The sequence below is a fragment of the Octopus sinensis genome, unplaced genomic scaffold (assembly GCF_006345805.1).
Source record: "Octopus sinensis unplaced genomic scaffold, ASM634580v1 Contig18802, whole genome shotgun sequence".
Taxonomy (NCBI): Eukaryota; Metazoa; Mollusca; class Cephalopoda; order Octopoda; family Octopodidae; genus Octopus; species Octopus sinensis.
In genome coordinates, this window is record NW_021836038.1 from 7,501 (window position 1) to 26,134 (window position 18,634).

General features: G+C 37.2%; 1 protein-coding gene across 1 annotated transcript in view; it reads right to left on the bottom strand.

Annotated features, from left to right (window-relative positions):
* LOC115231767 (tetratricopeptide repeat protein 6-like) overlaps positions 1-8,842 on the bottom strand; it is a gene marked incomplete at its 3' end in the record, with an annotated part of 10,157 nt that extends 1,315 nt beyond the window's left edge. Inside the window, exons 1-6 of the mRNA XM_029801715.1 lie at positions 8,760-8,842; positions 7,862-7,996; positions 5,776-5,912; positions 3,864-4,003; positions 2,413-2,535; positions 412-489 (exon numbers count right to left, since the gene is read on the bottom strand). Coding sequence (XP_029657575.1) covers positions 412-489; positions 2,413-2,535; positions 3,864-4,003; positions 5,776-5,912; positions 7,862-7,996; positions 8,760-8,842 — 696 coding nt within the window. The remainder of the gene's footprint in view (positions 1-411; positions 490-2,412; positions 2,536-3,863; positions 4,004-5,775; positions 5,913-7,861; positions 7,997-8,759) is intronic.
* Positions 8,843-18,634: the final 9,792 nt, after the last annotated feature.

An 18,634-nucleotide genomic window follows, 5' to 3' on the forward strand; every position in this document is an offset into this window, starting at 1 on the left:
AATCATTGGTTTATGCTACTATTTCATTAACAATATCACACAACAAATATAGCTATTATTATTATCTAAAACTTGGTCCTTAGATGTTGAAAACATTTAAGAAAAGTCCCTGGTCTGAAGATAACTTCCTTCTTGCTTCCCTCAACTTATGAAGGCCCTGTGAAAAGAGACATCACTGTTGTCCTTTATGGAGAGTCTTGGAAAAATTGTTAGAGTGTCAGAGAAAATGTTTAGCAGTATTTGTTCCACTTTTTGTATCCTTGGTTCAAATCCTGCCAGCATCAACAATGTTTTTCATTTCACCAAGGTTGATAAACAAAATAATCAGTCAAGTATTGACTTGCCTCTCCCCTCAAAACTGCCGGTCTTGTCCCTAAATTAGAAATTATTATTATTATTACTACTACTCACTTTAGTGATTGCACGGTTTATATATGCACATTCATTCTGTTTGTCAAGCATAATAGCTCTGTTAAGATATGCCAAAGCCTGCAATAAAAATATCACAGAATTTATCAGTAACAACACTGCAACAAACTTTTAGAAGGACAATTAAAAGGTGAAAGATCCATTAAGATTCTAAAATGCACTAAATTAAGGATTTCAGGGAAATACATCACTAAGAGGTTGACTTTGTAGTCATGTGAGTCTCAGTTCAATTCTACTTTGCAGCACTTTTAGAAAGTGATTACAATAGATGTAGTCCCCACAACATGTCTAGGAGTGCAGTGATAATACCAAAACTATTCAAATATGATGCTTTAACCAACCTAAGAGAGCATGGAAGGGACACAGAAAATCACTCTGCTGATGATGGGGATTAACTGCTCTTCCATCATCGAATCAGTGTAAATGGTTGAATATTCCACTGACACTTGTCCATTTAATGTAGTCATCAAAAGATTCAGTGAGACCCAGTGCATGACAAAGCTGTCCCCATTTGATAGTTTTCCACAACAGGTTCCACTTCTGCAGTTCCACGCAGAAGTGTTGGGTTGACCTGAGCAAAGACTCCAGTACTGGGATTGAATCCAGAATCTCATGACTGCAAAGTGAATGCCTGAAGTCACACTTGTACCAAATATGTATTAAAAAGTTGCACAATGAGAGCTAGCAGTGACAGTGCTGTGTTTACTTTGCAAGTTGTGAAATTTGTGTTTTTGTGATCATGTGTCTGCTGTAGTCTGTGATTTTTGTCATGGACAGGAATTTGGAACAAAGAGCCAATGTGAAATTTTGTGTTAAACTTGGGAAGTCTGCTACACAGACATTGAGCATGTTTTGGCAAGCTTACAGCAACGAGGCAATGGGTCTTTTGCTATGTTTCAAGAGGCATGGGTGCTTGAAAACAGAAGAACATCTCTGGAAGACGATGAGCAATGTGGAAGACCTGCCATGTGTGGCACCCTTGGAAATGTGGAGAAAATTCATCAGTTTGTGCCTGAGGATTGTCAAAGAGCAATCAGTGGTGTTTTGAAGTTTTTGAGGGAAGACATTTGATGAAAGTGATTGGATCTGTGGATCATGGACTGGATGACGATGCACCCTGTCACTGGGCTCTCCTCACCTGTGAATTTCTTGCCACAAACAATATGCTATTGTTTCTACACCTGCCCAATTTGCCAGATTTAACACCTGCAGACTTCCATCTCTTTCCCAAGATGAAACTGCAGCTCAAAGGTTGCTGTTTTAACACTGTTGCTGTGCTCAAGAGTCCTTGACTTGCTTATGGAAAATGATTTCCAGGCCAGATTCCAAAAGTGGCAGCTATGCTGTGACAGGTGTATTGCTGCACAAAGCGACAATTTTGAAGAAGATGGCATTAAAACTTAGATAATAGCTTATTCTTTATTAAATAACTTACCAATATTTTTTATTAAATAACTTATCAATTATGACAAGATGGTTATGATTGAAACAGCTTTGATTCTGGTTTTGCTCAACCACAAACATGACTGCCATCAATCATTCTATAAATACCAATAACCTTATATCATAATTTATTCAAATCAGAAAATAATTCTTTAAACTCATTTTTAGAAACAAGACATTTTGGAATATTTAGATTGGGAGAATCTTCAGAGCAAAATTGGATGAAATGGCTCGGATGTTTGGAGTTGAAATCCATTCAACATCAACTTTGCTTTTTATCCTTCCAGAGTCCACAAAATACCAGTGATATACAGGGGGCCACCTGTTTACTTGCCCAAACATGTGACTTTATGCCAATGTTAAGAATCACTATTTCAGTCTACAACACAAACATCTTACTCTTTGTGAATATTGTTATTACTTTTAGCTTAAAAGTGTAACTATTTCTAATCTAGTCGGGTACCTATCTAGGAATAAAACAAGTGTCTTTAAATAGAATATCATTTAGAATTAGGATAGAATTAAAAATCAGAACGTAACCTGTTTGAAAAATCTTCCTTGTAAATGTAAACTTCCAGCATTGAAATAAGCCAAAGCAAAGGTGCGATCCGTTTCTATGGCTTTGTAATAGTCATGCAGAGCTGCTGCCAGAGAATTCATCATCTGACAAAAGCAAGAAGTAGATGAGAATTTAGTAAAAACAGCTTTAGAAAAATGTTGGCAGTCATAAGAATAATTGATCTTGTTGTGGTAATTACCAGGAATTTTCTACAAATTGCTTGAACATTATTTTCAGAATTTGAAAATGTTTTTAGTTTTATAAACAATAATCCTAAATTCACAAACCCTTTCTTGTTTAGGTGATTTCATAGAGACTCAAAGATAATTATGATGATGATGATGATGTATTGATAGTTTCAGACGTTCATTTTGCAATAACATTCTTTTCTCTCATTGCTGAGTCTAGAAGAATGGGAAGGACCTAAGACTCTTGCAAGCCCCTTAAGACTGGCAAAGTTGATGGCATTAATGTTCCGCTTAAAATGTTACAGATCAACACTTGCAGGAATGACACAAGAGGAAATTCCAGAGGGATAATATGGAGGGGGTGAAGGATTGGACATAGTGGTTTGTTGGGGTTGGATGCGCCAAAGGTGATGAGAGGTGGAAAGATGACTGTACTGGAGGGGTGTAAATGGTTTCAGGTTTGATCCTACATCATGCTGATCTGAAAATGTTATTTAAGGGGAGAGAGTGTTTCCTTAGGTCTAAGAGTTAAAGAATATTTCCTTAGATATAAGGGTCACAGAGCATTTCATTAAATCTAGGTGCTGCTCTTTCTTGCATAAAACCTTCAAAATAATAAATAATCAGAATGAAAATCAATTTTTTGATCTCTGACAAAGGCTGGACATGGTCATATTGAAGATGGGATAGAGCTGATTAAATTAATTTATGAACCTCAGCAAGATTTGAAAACAGAATGGAAAGGATCATAACTAAATGCTGTAGTGCATGTTGGCCGATGTTCAGATGTTTTAGCCAGTTCAACACCAAAAACAGGAACCCAAGAACTTTGCTGTTTTCAGAATTATTAAAGTTCTCATGGTTTCCAGGTTTAGCAAAGACAGAAACACTTTTAAACTGATGAAAGCATTCATTAATTAAACATTTTTCAAGTAAGTAATTTTTTATTGCAAATTTAAAAAAAAAATCTCTATGGTAAATCCAGGAGGAATGGTATTGCCTATTAATGAGATAATATAAAAAAGTTAGGTCTAGGCCAAGCAACAGTGTAGATTCTGCTTGAAAGACCAGGTGGTGGGGTTAAAGTGAGCCACAGGTTCTGTCCATCGAATGAGCTTCCACAGTTTTTTTTAAAAAATCATTTAATTTCACTGATAAGGCTTGGTTAATCTAAGTTTATGGTGGAAAACATTTCCCCAAATGTCAAAATTATTTTAAGCACCAAAAATAATCTGAATTCTTACCTGATTAACAACACCTCGATTGTTATATAACTCTGCAGTAGGAGAGATCTGTAGGGCAAGAGTGAGGTCTTGAAAAGCTGGGTATTTGCTACCCATTTGTAAATTTAAGATTGCTCGAGCTTCATAAGCTGGTTGATAACCTACAAAATAAAAGAAATGTATCTTAGATTAAAGAAGTAGTCATCAGTGTCTGATGACTGAGAGTCATATTTTCATTATTAAGACAACGAACGAATGAGTGTAGAGACACGTATACAGTTGTCTGAAAAAAGCTTCCTAAGTCAGAAAAATGTCTGCATTCAATATAAGTAATAGACTAAGTTTTATTTTAATGCAAAATGATAAACTAAGAACTATGTGTTGGTCAAGCAAAATTATCAAATAGTTTGATGCAAGGTCAGATTTCTCTAAGCAGAAACTATGACGAAACAATTGTCAGACCAAAACAGCATAGCTGGAACCATTTTGCACAAAGAAAGCTAAATCAAGCCAAAACAGTGGTTTCTGATAATGTGCCAATGTCATTTGGAGTGTGGTGCTTACAAGACAAAATCCAACAAAGAATGCTGTTCTCATGTTTGTGTACAAAGAATGGATGTACACACCATTTTTTAAAGATTCTTGTTGTTTCGGGTATGAATAATAATCGAATCTCAGATTGGCAAAGCTCAAACAGGCATTGGTAAATGCTTTGTTTGCTGATTTCTATAGATAGGAAGAGAAATTCCTACCTAATTCCAAGCCATTATATAGAATTATGTATTTATTTACAGATTAAAGAAGTAGTCATCAGTGTCTGATGACTGAGAGTCATATTTTCATTATTAAGATAACAAACGAACGAGTGTAAAACAGAAATGGAAGAAACATGGTGCAGTTGTACTGAATGTAATATAGAAATAATAAATGATTCAAGACCTTTGTTGTACAGGGTAAAAAAATGGCAAACTGTGAATGTTTTGAGAGAAATCTCTTTGCAAAACATTGTATTAAACATTACAAGCAGCATTTAATTGGAAAATAGCTGTGAACTTTTTCACAGAATTCAAGCCATATACCACTTGCAGCAGATCTACGGTATTATCAATTAAGGCATGGAGTGTTTATTAGTCCATCTTTTCAAATTAGATATTAAAAATTATTTTTCTTCTTTTAATTGCACAATTCTACCTTTATAAGAAGATAAGTTATTTTATGGAAGTACATCATAGTGAGAGATTGTAAATTAGTTGCTTGTTTACAATAATTTGATGAATTCAATGATGAGTTAATTGCAGTTAATTAATCAGTATCATTGTCTGATGTTGAGAGAGAAACTGAGTACAAACACCATTTACCTCTATAAGGTACTTATCACCTCAAGTACCTTCATCAGTCCAGGTATCTTCGAGTTTAAGTTTGGCTTCAGTTTCTTTATGAAATGCCTTTTCATAATTCAGAGATACTCAGAATGAGAGAAGGACACATTGGATAATGTAGTCCTAGATACATTATAACTGAATCCTAGATTTAAATGACCATGACTGAAATACTTCTGATCCTAAGTCTGCTGGATCAGGACTAACCAAGGGTTAAACACAACACAAATGAAATCAATGAATCCAATTCTGACAATAATCTGGTTATAAATATAAATATTTAAAATTATAATCAGTTAATCATCTAACAAGATAGTATTCGTGATAAACTATAATTATTCATGGACACAGCCTTCAGATTGGAATCAGCAACAGAGAAACCAATATTATAATGTTTCTTTTAACATTCAACACCATTTCGTACATTCTTTACATTTGATAATGGTTTTCATTTCTAATTAGGAAGTTATAAAAAGTATTTCAATAAAAATAGTTTAGTAAATAATTACTTAACATGGATTAATTAATATAGTGTTAATAAAATGATTAGTTACATGGATTAATTAATATAGCATTGGTAAATTGATGCCAAGCTAATTGGAAGTTACGTTCCACTTGTAGAAAAATGCCTAAAGACACATAGGCTAAACAATTGGTTGGATTTAGTTTGATGGCACGTTGGTAATCACACCTGAAAAGATATTAAGAGGGATAGTTTAGTAAGAGATCGATTTTATTGATTCCAAAAGTTACAGTACAAAATTAGTTGTATTGTGAAGATGAAAAACTGAAATAAAGATATTCAAATACTTCGAAGTTTTATAATTTAGAATGAAATCCACTTTTACAATACAAACATCTTATGTAAGGAGCTCAGAATGCAATTGCATGGAAATAGTGGATGCATACACGTGTACATACTACATACGTATGTATGCAGGTATGTGTGGGAGGGGATTAACTGAATTCCACCTTAAAAGTACACAAAAAACATACCATCAATAAATATCAAAGGTTAGGACACCATTCATTACACTTTATGGATAACAGCATCGAAAAATCTTTGAAAAGTCAATCTGGGAACTTTTATATAGTCATGTGCAACCTACTAGAAATAACAGTTAACATCCCTTAATAAATATGAACGCAGGCATGTACCTTAGGCAGGTATCTTCTATAGCCTGAGGTTGATCTAAAACTTGGACAAGAATTTTGTAGATGAAAACTGGAAGCTAGTCACACACACACTCATACACACACACAAACATACGTGTGTGTGTGTGTGTACATGTATGTGTATGTATGTGCATATATAAATGTTTCACTGCTGTGTATCAGTGAAGAGGACAAAACCAATGAAAAACTTTAAAAAAAAACCCAGAGCTTTAAAAGGAATGAAATCTCTTAAAATACACCAAGTTACAGAGAATTCTTTGAGCATCTCACTGCCAGAAATATAGTGAATCTGTGATGGTTTACTGGAAACCTGGAACAACTACAACAACAACAGCCACCTCTGCTCTTACTGCGTTTGTTTACTTCTGTAATTCTCGACATAATTTGCCATCCATGTTGTCTGCTGGATGGTTCGACAGGATCCAAGTCCCAGGAACTGAATCCTACTTCAAGGTTTGCTTTAGAATTGTTTCTGTTGCTGGATGCCCTTCCTAACACCAACCACTTTACAACGTACATTGGGCACTTTTCTTGGTGCCACAACATCAAGGCTTTTATCGACTGAGTGAGGCTGTATTAGAAGGGAGACAGCTTTATGCTAAGAGATGAGAGTGAGACGAGTTGGGGCCAGAGCAGAACCAATTTTTTGTTTTACTGTAGAACTACATGGCTACTCACATTATAGAACAGAGGGTAGGAGCGACTGGGGTCGAGCTAAAAAGAGATGAAATAGTCATGAAGTGTCACAGTGGATCTTCAAGCTATGAGAAACATCCCACTGCCTTAAGAAAGGAAAGAACACATTGAACAATATAGTCGAAGATGCATTATAGCTGAAATAAACTTCAAACAGGATGGTCAAGTTTGGAGAGCTTTTGTTGGATCACAGATGATCTACAGACAAATAACAACATCTATGTTCTCTGCTACTTCTATCACCCACTACCACTAACAACAACTCACCCCTATAACCATCAGCATAGGATAGAGAAAACAAATCTCTCTATATATAAAGCTGAAGTTGTCTGTGTGTGGCAGGTTTGGTAGCCTTCAACGAACCTATCTCTTCCAAGACCCTGCAGCACAAGTTGACCAAAATTGAGAGTATGATAGAAGAAGGCTTGCTTTTCCTTCCGTAGAAGAAAAATTCAAATCGGACCATGTTAACACCAAAAATTATTTACATCAAAAAGGTGCTTTTTTTCTACGAAAATCCCTATATTTTACGATTTTTTACTGCTGTGTCGCCATTTTTTGGTGAATTTCAACCAGAAAAATGTTCACTTAAAGAGTAACAAGCTACATAATGCAAAATTTTTACTTTTAAAAAATTCCAGTTCTAAAGGGTCGAAACAAACCCGAGCAATGCCGGGCAATACTGCTAGTAATTGATAAAGATGAATTATCTTCATAAATACCTGTTGATGAATGTCATCAGAAGAAAAGTAATTGAAAGAAACTTACTTGGCCAATTGGTTGTTTTCGTCAGTTAGATAATCCATGTGAATGTTAGCTCGACTGATAAAGGCTTCTTGAAAGGTTGGTTGAAGAATAATACACCGAGTAAACACTTTCAGAGCAACATCTAACCTGTCCAGTCTAAACATGATACAACAATTAAAAAGCTTCATTAAAAATTAATGCAATATATTTTAATTATTTAAATTATCAAACTAATTAAATCACACAAAAATCATGTTAATAAACCCAGAACACATTAATTATTACATTGATTTTGGAGCTATTTCTTAAAAATACTGTTTCCCAAAGCATAATGAGAAGAGGCATCTCTGCGAGCTGGACAGAGAGACAGTCCTACACAGCTCCTTTAATTATTGAAGTTTAAAGTTCAGTTATTAATACTGGAATTGTTATCACATCATAGAATATACTGCAATGCAACAAGTTTCCATTATGAATGAAGAACTACAGCGGAAGTTATAGAAACTAAAATGAGTGATATGGCACTCTTTGAGAACTGGATAAGTTAAAGAGATTTGGCCAAACAAGTTCAGCCCAATATGGCCACCACTAATTAAAAGGACTTTAAATTTTTATTAACAGAAATTTTGTACTACTTGCCCATGACATACAAAGCTTTTGGATCTTACATTCAATGAAGGTTCATTGGTTCAACACCAGAATACCAGCACATGTGTGTGTGTGTGTGACATTGCTTATACTAATGCTGGTATAACACCCATATCCAGAGGAGCTAGCAAAGGTAAGCTTAAATGATGGTGGATTAAATGCAAGGACAACTGCTATAACATGGCTGTTGGCCAATGCTCATTACAACCTTCTTTTCAGATGCTGAAAGCTGCAGTTCCCTCTCCCCATGTTACCTCCTGCTTCTCTTTACATTCTCTCAGAGTTGGTATGGTCAATGTAGGGACATTGAAAGGTAGGTTTGGTGAGATTGTTGAGATGCTTGAAAGGAGACATGTTGAGGTATGTTGCATCCAAGAAGTTTGGTGGAAGGAAGCTTCAGCCAGATTCCTTACAGGCAAGAGGCATAGGCATAAACTCTTCTGGGACGGTGACTATAATGAGATAGGAGGCATTGGCATACTTCTAGCAGAGAAATGAGTAAGGCGACTGAGGTAGTCAGAGCATGTGACAGGGTACTTAAGCTTAGATTAGTTTTGCAATAATCATCTCTGCCTACGTTCCACAAGCGAACACGCCAAATGAACAAAAGGACTGTTTCTATAACACTCTTTTGCAGGCTACATCAAAGACAAGTGATGTAGCCAGGTGTTTTCCATGGGGTGCATGGGGTCCATGGAACTGGTTCTTAAAATGAGGAGGGAACAAGGGTATTGGAGTTTTGTGATGTAAATGACCTAATGATATGCAACACTGACTTCAGTAAACCAGCCAGTCCCTTGATAACCTATAAATCAGGTGACCATGCTAGCCAGATCCACTACATTCTCACCAGAAAGTGGGATTCATGGTTGCTCATAAATGCAAAGTATTTCCCTGGTGAAAAATGTACCCCTCAGCATAGGTTACTCATTAGTGGCTTCAAACAGTAGGCACAAAGGATTCCAAGAAGCAAGCCAATTTGGAAAAGAAGGATCTGGAAGCTTAAGGATCTTTTGACTAGTCATAGATTTAGAGACATTCTAACTTGAGGAGAAGGAAGAATAGTTAGAGACTTGTAACACAGATATAACTGGAAGTTCTGATGAGAAATTTAGTGAGAAGTCACAGACCAAATCTGTGACTGGTGCAAAATCCCAACTAGGGTGACATGGTGATGGGAAAATGTAGTTGACAGGGCCATTAGAGCATAGGCTTGGAAGGACTGGAAGGGTAGCAGTAGCAAGGAGCTATATTAGACAGCTAGAAAGGAAGCTAGGAAGTTGGTATACTTAGCCAGAGGTGAGACAGAAAGGAAGAAATTTTCTAATGTTCTGCAGGGTGAGGACCAGCAGCTTGAAGTGTTTCAGTTTGCTAGGCAGTGTGCCAGGGCAAATTGTGATGTGGGAGAGAAGTGTGTTTGCAGGGATGATGGTTTACTTGCAGTGAGTGACTATGCAAAGAAAGAGGCTTGGAAGTGTCACTACGAAAGGCTGCTAAATGTAGAGAACCCATAGAAGAAGGAGAGTCTGTCTAAAGTGGATCCAAAAGAGGGATCAGCAATCTGAATGGACAGTAGCATGGTAGAGACAAAGCCATGAAGGATATGAAGATGGGGAAAGCCCCTGGCCCATCAGGAACCACCGCAGAGATGCTTAAAATATCTGGCAAAGTGGGTTACAGTCTAGTCACCCATATAGTTAATCAGGTTGTACATGAAGGAGTCATACCCAATGACTGGTGAAGTAGCATCATAGTCAACTGCTACAAAGGCAAAGGCGATACCTTAGGCAGAAATAATTACAGAGGTATCAAAATGCTGGATCAGGGGATGAAAGTTATGGAGAGGGTCATAGCCCAACTAATTAGGGACAGGGTTAGTCTAGATGAGATGCAGTTTTGGTTTTGTGCCAGGCAGAAGCATCACTGATGCTATATTCCTGGTAAGGCAGCTGCAGGAGAAGTACCTAGCAAAAAATAAACCCCTGTACTTGGTTTTTGTTGATATGGAGAAGGCCTTCAACAGTATTTCCTGCTCCCTTATCTGGTGGTCAATGAGGAAACTAGGGATAGGTGAGTGGTTGGTGAGAGCTGTACAATCCATGTACAGGGATGCTGTCAGTAAGGTGAGGGTTGGCAACAAGTATAATGAAGAATTCAGCGTACAAGTAGGGGTTCACCAAGGATCAGTCCTCAGCTCCCTCTTGTTCATCATAGTCCTCGAAGCAGTAATGGAGGAATTTAAAACTGGCTGCTCCTGGGAACTCCTCTATGCTTATGACCTTGTTCATATAGCTGATTCACTACCAGAACTTGAGAAGAAATTCCAGGTGTGGAAGCAAGGTCTAGAATCAAATGGCCACAGAGTTAATTTAGCAAAAACCAAAGTCTTAGTAAATAAGAAAGTGGACGAAGCCACAAACCCCTTCAGGTAGATGGCTCTGTTCCATATGTTGAAAAGTAGAAACTCCATAAGATGTTCCCAGTGTAAGCTATGGACACATAAGAGGTGCAGCAACATCAGAGGAAGGGTAACAGGGAAAATAGTTTTTGTGTATGGTAGATGCACAGGCACTCCATCAAATGCCAGTGATGGGGGGGGGGGGGGTGTACCTAGAAGTAGTTGATAGCTTACATTATCTAGGTGACCAAATCAGCAGTGGAGGTGGATGCTCTAAGAGTGTAACTCCTAGAATAACAATAAGCTGGGCAAAGTTTGGAGAGCTTCTACCCCTATTGGAAACATACATATATGTACATAAATACACATACATACATACATACATACATATACATACATACATATATATATACATACATGTATAGCATGATCCGCTGGATGTGCAATGTCAGTGTGCATGAGTAACAGAGCGTGTCTTGAGAGAAAAACTGGGCATAAGAAGCATCAGATGTGGTGTGCAAGAGAGACGAATGCACTGGTATGGTCATGTGATGCGTATGGACGTGGACAGCTGTGTAAAGAAGTGCCAACCTCTAACTGTGGAGGGAATGTGTTAAAGAGGTAGACCAAGGAAGACATGGGATGAGGTGGTGAAGCAGGATCTTTGAATGTTGGACCTCAGGGAGCTGATGACAAATGACTGAATCCTACCAAGCCAAGCGAAATCACAGTCATGGCTCTTGCCAGTGTCCTGTAAATGGAACCTGTGCTGGTTGTACGTAAAATGCACCCATTACTCTCCTGGAATGGTCGGCATTAGGAAGGACGTCCAACTCTCCTGCTCACCAGTTCCAGTTAAATTGCCTAACCCATGCCAGCATGGAAAGTAGATGTTAAATGATGATGATATATATGTATCATCATCATCATCATCGTTTAGCGTCTGCTTTCCATGCTAGCATGGGTTGGACGGTTCAACTGGGGTCTGAGAAGCCAGAAGGCTGCACCAGGCCCAGTCTGATCTGGCAATGTTTCTACGGCTGGATGCCCTTCCTAACACCAACCACTCTGTGTCAGACGAGGCTGGCAAATGGCCACGATCGGATGGTGCTTTTTACGTGCCACCGGCACGAGGCCAGTCGGGGCGGGGCTGGCAATGGCCACGTTCGGGTGGTTCTCTTACGTACCACCGGCACTGGTATCACAGCTGCAATTTCCATTAATGTTGATCAATTTCGATTTTCACTTGCCTCAACAGGTCTTCACAAGTAGAGTTTTGTGTCCCAAGAAAGAAAGGTATGCATAAGTGGACTGGCTACATCCCATATAGAGGCCACGGGTTATGGTCTCACTTGCCCTGCAGGGTCTTCTCACGCACAGCATACTTCCAAAGGTCTCAGTCTCTAGTCATTTCCTCGGTGAGACCTAGAGTTCGAAGGTTGTGCTTCACCACCTCGTCCCAGGTTTTCCTGGGTCTGCCTCTTCCACAGGTTTCCTCAACCGCTAGGGTGTGGCACTTCTTCACACAACTATCTTCATCCATTCTCGCCACATGACCATACCAGCACAACCGTCTCTCTTGCACACCACAACTGATGCTTCTTAGGTCCAGCTTTTCTCTCAAGGTACTTACACTCTGTCGAGTATGAACACTGACATTACGCATCCAACGGAGCATACTGGCTTCATTTCTTGCGAGCTTACGCATATCCTAAACAGTCATGGCCCATGTTTCACTGCCATGTAGCATGGCTGTTTGTACACATGAATCATACAGTCTGCCTTTAATCTGAGCGAGAGGCCTTTTGTCACCAGCAGAAGTAAGAGCTCTCTGAACTTTGCCCAAGCTATTCTTACTCTAGCACTTACACTTTCAGCACACACACACCCGCTACTGACTTGGTCACCTAGGTAACAGAAGCTATCAATTATTTCTAGTTTTTCTCCCTGGAATGTGGCAGAAGTTGGTCTTAGAGCATTTTCAGTTTTTATTGCTACTGAACATCTGCCACATACAAAAACTATCTTCCTAGTTAGCACCTCATATGTGTCCATAGCTTACACTTGGTGCATCATATATATATATATATATATGATGATGATGATGATGATGATATATATGTATATATATATATATAATATATATATATATCAATATAATATAATATATATATATATAATATATATGAAAATCTGAACTTCCACAAAGCAGATTGGAAATCGATCCAAAAAGAGATCCTCAGAGAGGACTGGCCGGAATGTCTCTCCACACCAGACATTGACATGAAACTAGAATGTTTCATGTCTTCTGTGCAAGCCGTATGCCAGAAATATGTCCCAGAGCACAAGGCCAAAACAAATAGGAGCAAAATTCCAAGAGACAGGAAGATCCTCATGAGACGACGGATGAAGGTTGCAAATTGTCTCAACCAACATCCCATAAGTAGCGAAACGTCCCGCCTAAAAACAACACTGATGGAGATCGAAAAAAGGCTGCAACAATCCTATGTGAAGGAGAAAGCAGACAAAGAAGCCTGGGTTATAAAAAAACATTAAATCAAACCCAAAGGCCTTCTTTCACTACGCAAAAGAAACAGTCTCAGTGCACTACAAGATAGGACCCCTCCTCCAAAAGGATGGTTCCCTCACAGACAGTCCAACTAAGATCAGTGAGATGCTGAATGACCAGTTCAAAAGTGTCTTTACCACCCTGTTGGAACACAGACAAGTGAACGAACCAGTGGACTTCTTTGCCGCCTCACCTATAACCAGCAAGGCGGTTACAATAGAATGTATTGACATTAGCGAAAACGATGTCCTACTAGCCATAGATGAAGTGGACACAAACTCAGCTGCTGGTCCAGATGGTTTCCCAGCCATCCTCCTCAAAGCATGTAAGCATGCCCTGGCAAAACCCCTCAAGATTCTCTTCCAGAGCTTTCTTGCGAATGGCAAACTGCCAAGCAAGCTGAAGGAGGGAATAATATGCCCAATACATAAAGGGGGAAGTAGAGCAGATGCCAAAAACTATAGGCCTATCTCTCTGACTTCACACATCAGCAAAGTCATGGAACGGATAGTCAGAAAGAAACTAATCGCATTCCTTGAGGAAAATAACTTGCTGAGTGATACCCAGCATGGTTTTCAACCAGGTAGGAGCTGCCTGACCCAGCTCTTACAACACTATGACTGGGTGTTGAGGCAGTTACTCAACAAATCAAATGTGGACGTAATCTACCTTGATTTTCAAAAGCTTTTGACAAGGTGGATCATGGTATGATATGCCACAAATTGCGTGACTTCGGCATAGCTGGAAAACTTGAAGTGTGGTTACATGACTTCCTGAAAGATAGGAGTCAGGCAGTAGTGGTTAATGGAGCCACCTCTATGAATACACAAATAGTGAGCGGTGTTCCACAGGGCACTGTCTTGGGACCACTGCTTTTTATAGTGGCCCTCTCAGATATGCCCTCAAATGCCCGGATAGCCACTCTGGCCAGCTATGCAGACGAAAGTCTCGCAGAAAATAAAGAACACCAGTGATGTTGCACACCTGCAGCAGGAGTTTGACTCAATCTACAGAGGGGCTGAGGATAATAATATGCAGTTTAATGCTGAAAAATTCCAGGCCCTGTGCTACCAGCATCCAAAACTGAATATTAAAATTACAGGATACACCGGTCCACAGGGAATTTCAATCCCAGAGTCTAAGTCTGTGAGGGACCTGGGTATTGACATGAGTGATGATACCTCTTTCCAAGTGCACATTACCAGGATGGCGACAAAGTGCAGACGACTGGCTGGATGGATCCTAAGAACATTCAGAACCAGAGATAAGGAAACCATGATGGTCATCTGGAGGACATTTGTCCTCAGCCGCCTGGATTACTGCTATGGTCACCCACCAGTGTAAAATTAACAGCGGACCTTGAAGCAATCCAGAGAAGATTCAAAAAGAAGATCGTCTCTTTGCAACAGCTCAGCTACTGGGAAAGGTTGAAACAGCTAAGATTCTACTCCCTGGAGAAAAGATGGGAGAGGTATGCAGTAATATATGTCTGGAAGATCCTGGAAGGAATTGTGCCAAATTTTGGCATTGTAAGCAACACCAATGCTAGAACGAGACGACACTGCATAGTGCCAAAGATCCCAGCAATGCCATCACGCTTCAGGACCAGCTTCCGCAACAGCCTGGGTCTCAAGGGCCCACAGATTTTTAATATTCTTCCAAAAAGTCTGAGGAATTCGTACAAAGTAGATGAAGCAGTTTTTAAATCAAAGCTGGACACCTTCCAGTCAAGAGTCCCAGATGAACCTACCTCACGGCAAGAGGTGCAAATGAGAGTAGCTGTATCAAACTCCATTCTTCACCAAGTGCCACATACTAGACGAGGTTCTTCGTAATAACAGTGTAGCACAAAACGGCGGTGCATCAGCATAATATATATATATATATATCATATATATGTTATATATATATATATATATTATATATATGTATATAGTAATATATATATTATATTATATATATGTATATAGTATATATATATATTATATATATGTATATAGTATATATATATTATTATATATATGTATATAGTATATATATATATTATATTATGTATATAGTATATATTATATATATATATGTATATTGTATATATATATTATATATATATATTATATATATGTATATAGTATATATATATATTATATATATGTATATAGTATATATATATATAGTATATATATAGTATATATATATTATATATATATTATATATATGTATATAGTATATATATATATATAGTATATATATAGTATATATATATATATAATGAAAGCTAATCTTCAAAAATGTCAAATGTCTTTGCTAAGAGTATGTTTACTAAATTCAATCTGTCTCCCTCACTCCCTTTCTCATACTTCCAAACCTAAGCATAATGACTAATGTTTAAGGGACCATGAAGCACGTCTGAAATGTCATCATTCATAAAAAAGATTAACTTCAAACACAACCATGTGTTTGATATAATCTGAGAGAAAAACTGTTCCATATATGTGTGTGTGTGTGTGTTAGCTCAGGTCACATCTCATTACCTAAAGTTTCATGAGTGGATAAGGATGCTTAATGGTAAAAGCTCCAGTATGGTCATTTGATACATCAAGGATGTATTTTTAATTGAACTGGAGCTCTGAGCATCAATCATGCTGATTGTTGCCTCTGGGGCATGAAACTACGTGAAGTAGAATATTATATACAGTGTGTGTGTAAAGGGAGACTCTTTATAGACAATGTTACATCGATGTAATTATCTCAAGGTAAGATATTTTTACCTCTGATTGTATAACTTCATTAAGTTGTAGCAACATGTGTATTTGTGCTTCTACATTGAAATCCTGAAGTCAGTTTATCCTAGCAAAACCTATATTGGAATTCTGTCACACCAGATTATCTCTGCTTTTCAGTTGTCTTCATAAAAAAGCACTAATGACTTTATTTTTATTATTATTGTTAAGGCAAAGAGTTGGTAGAATCGTTATAACAAGCAAAATGCTTACTCTCTTCCACCTTTACATTCTGATTTCAAATGCCACCAAGGTTGACTTTGCCTTTCATCATCTTGGGGTTGATAAAATAGTCCCAGTCAAGTACTGGGGTCAATGTAATAAAGTATTCCACTCCCCACAAATTCCTGGCCATATGCCTATATTATTATTATTATTATTATTATTATTATTATTATTATCATTACAGTTTAGTTTGGGCTTAAATATTCTTTGTTTTGTATACTTTGGCTTGTATTATTGTTTTTGGTATCTTCTTCCTGTCTTTCACCAACTTTCCCAATCACTCGCAACAATATTCCAAAGATCACACTTTATTTCCATTCCTACATTTTAATCTTGGACTTTTTTTAATAAAAAAAAACTACTAATTTCCTTATTTTACCACAGCAATACTTTAATTTTCTTGGAAAGCAATTTTACTATACTGCAGCTATTAAATCATCATTATTATCATCACCATTGTCATCATCATGATGTTTACATCTATATTTCTCAATAGTTTTGACCATTAACATGTTTTTCTATCTCTTCCTAATCTTTCCATCCATAATTTACTTTCTACTCTGCTACTAAACACTCGTCTGGTTGATTCTACATCAAAATGGTGGACTTTTGTTTTTGTTTTTAACTACTGGATGATTCCAACATTAAAACAATTTACTTACTGCTGCACCATTTCTACCCAAGTTAAACAAAATAAAACAGATCAAAGATTGTGACAACCTAACTTCACTGGCTCCCCAACTCATATTAATTTCACTTTCTGTGAATGAAATAGTGTATCTACGACTAAATTATTTTAGTGTTTCTTTTCATTTTTAAGACTAATATGGTTTAATGAAGTTGCGTTTTGTGCTAAAACATTTCAAGTAACTAAATGGAGTGCCCCTAATTAGCTCAGCCTTTATCAACTGTTCAATTCCATTAACTGCCTTCGCAGTCCTGCCAGAGCCACAATAAGCTGCTCTGAAAAAGTTATACTGAAACATCCAGGTTCCAAATAACACAAATTTTTTGAACATGGAAATTGATGTTTTCTTTAGAGTGAGAATGTAGTTTCATTATAGTTTGGGTTGATGGGAATTGTTTTCAAAGACTTTCCCTTTATCTAGTGATACATTATTAATATGGGTATAAACTATTATTAAAAATATTTTCTAAACTATATTAGAAACCTTTGTTTAAATTGTTAGAAATCCAAGTTATGTTCTCTAAGATATATTATTTAAAAGACTTCATACACAGGTGCTCTCTCTCTCAAATACACACACACACATACACATAGGTGTTAAGCTGTGGGGCCTAAAAATTGAATTTTGTTTCACTAAGCTGAATGCTTTTATAACTTTAATTAAAATTTATGTATATCCTAATTAATAAATTTATATTAAATGTATGCATTTTAATTTACTTGCTTGCATTGTCAAACCTAATTTACAAATAACTGTCTCTTTAAGAAGTGTTTTTGATACTGTTACTATGTTACAAAGATGAATTTTTCTTATAGAATTGATCAAGTAGCAGTTCCTTATATGTCTGAGAGACAGAGGTCTCTTGTACGGAATGCCATCACTTTTGTTTCTAAAGTCTTCTCTCAATTGTATTGAATTTGATACTAGTTTATAAATCATGTCTGGTGTATATAGAAGGCGACTCAAAGAGTGGAAGGAATTTTATGGCAGGAGGAAGAAGAGGAGAAATAACATTTCAGGTGGTACTGTTCTTTGCGGAGAGAGAGAGAGGGAGAAAGATAGTCTTGGTGTTGAAGGAAAACTAAATTGTGAGAAGTTAAAGTGAGCAAAAATTATTATGTCTCTTTCTTCCTCATGACATAAAATATATTCCACTGTTCGAACTCTCCATATTCTTACAACTCTAGCTTCCTCACGATCCACTGTTCTACAATATATATATATATAGAGTCGCAGTGGTGTGTCTTTTAATATATCTTATTGGTTTTTATATTTTAATGCTTTACAGATATTGCTGCTAACAGTTCAACTGTACTGACTAAATCTAATGTTTCTCTTACATCTAATACTACTACTACTACTACTCCTATTAAAATAAACGATTCCACTACTGTTACTATTCCTCCTCCTACCACCACTTCTATTACTACTTCCCATCCTATTAAAGAAAATAACACCCACATCCAACCAGCTGCTGCTGTTACT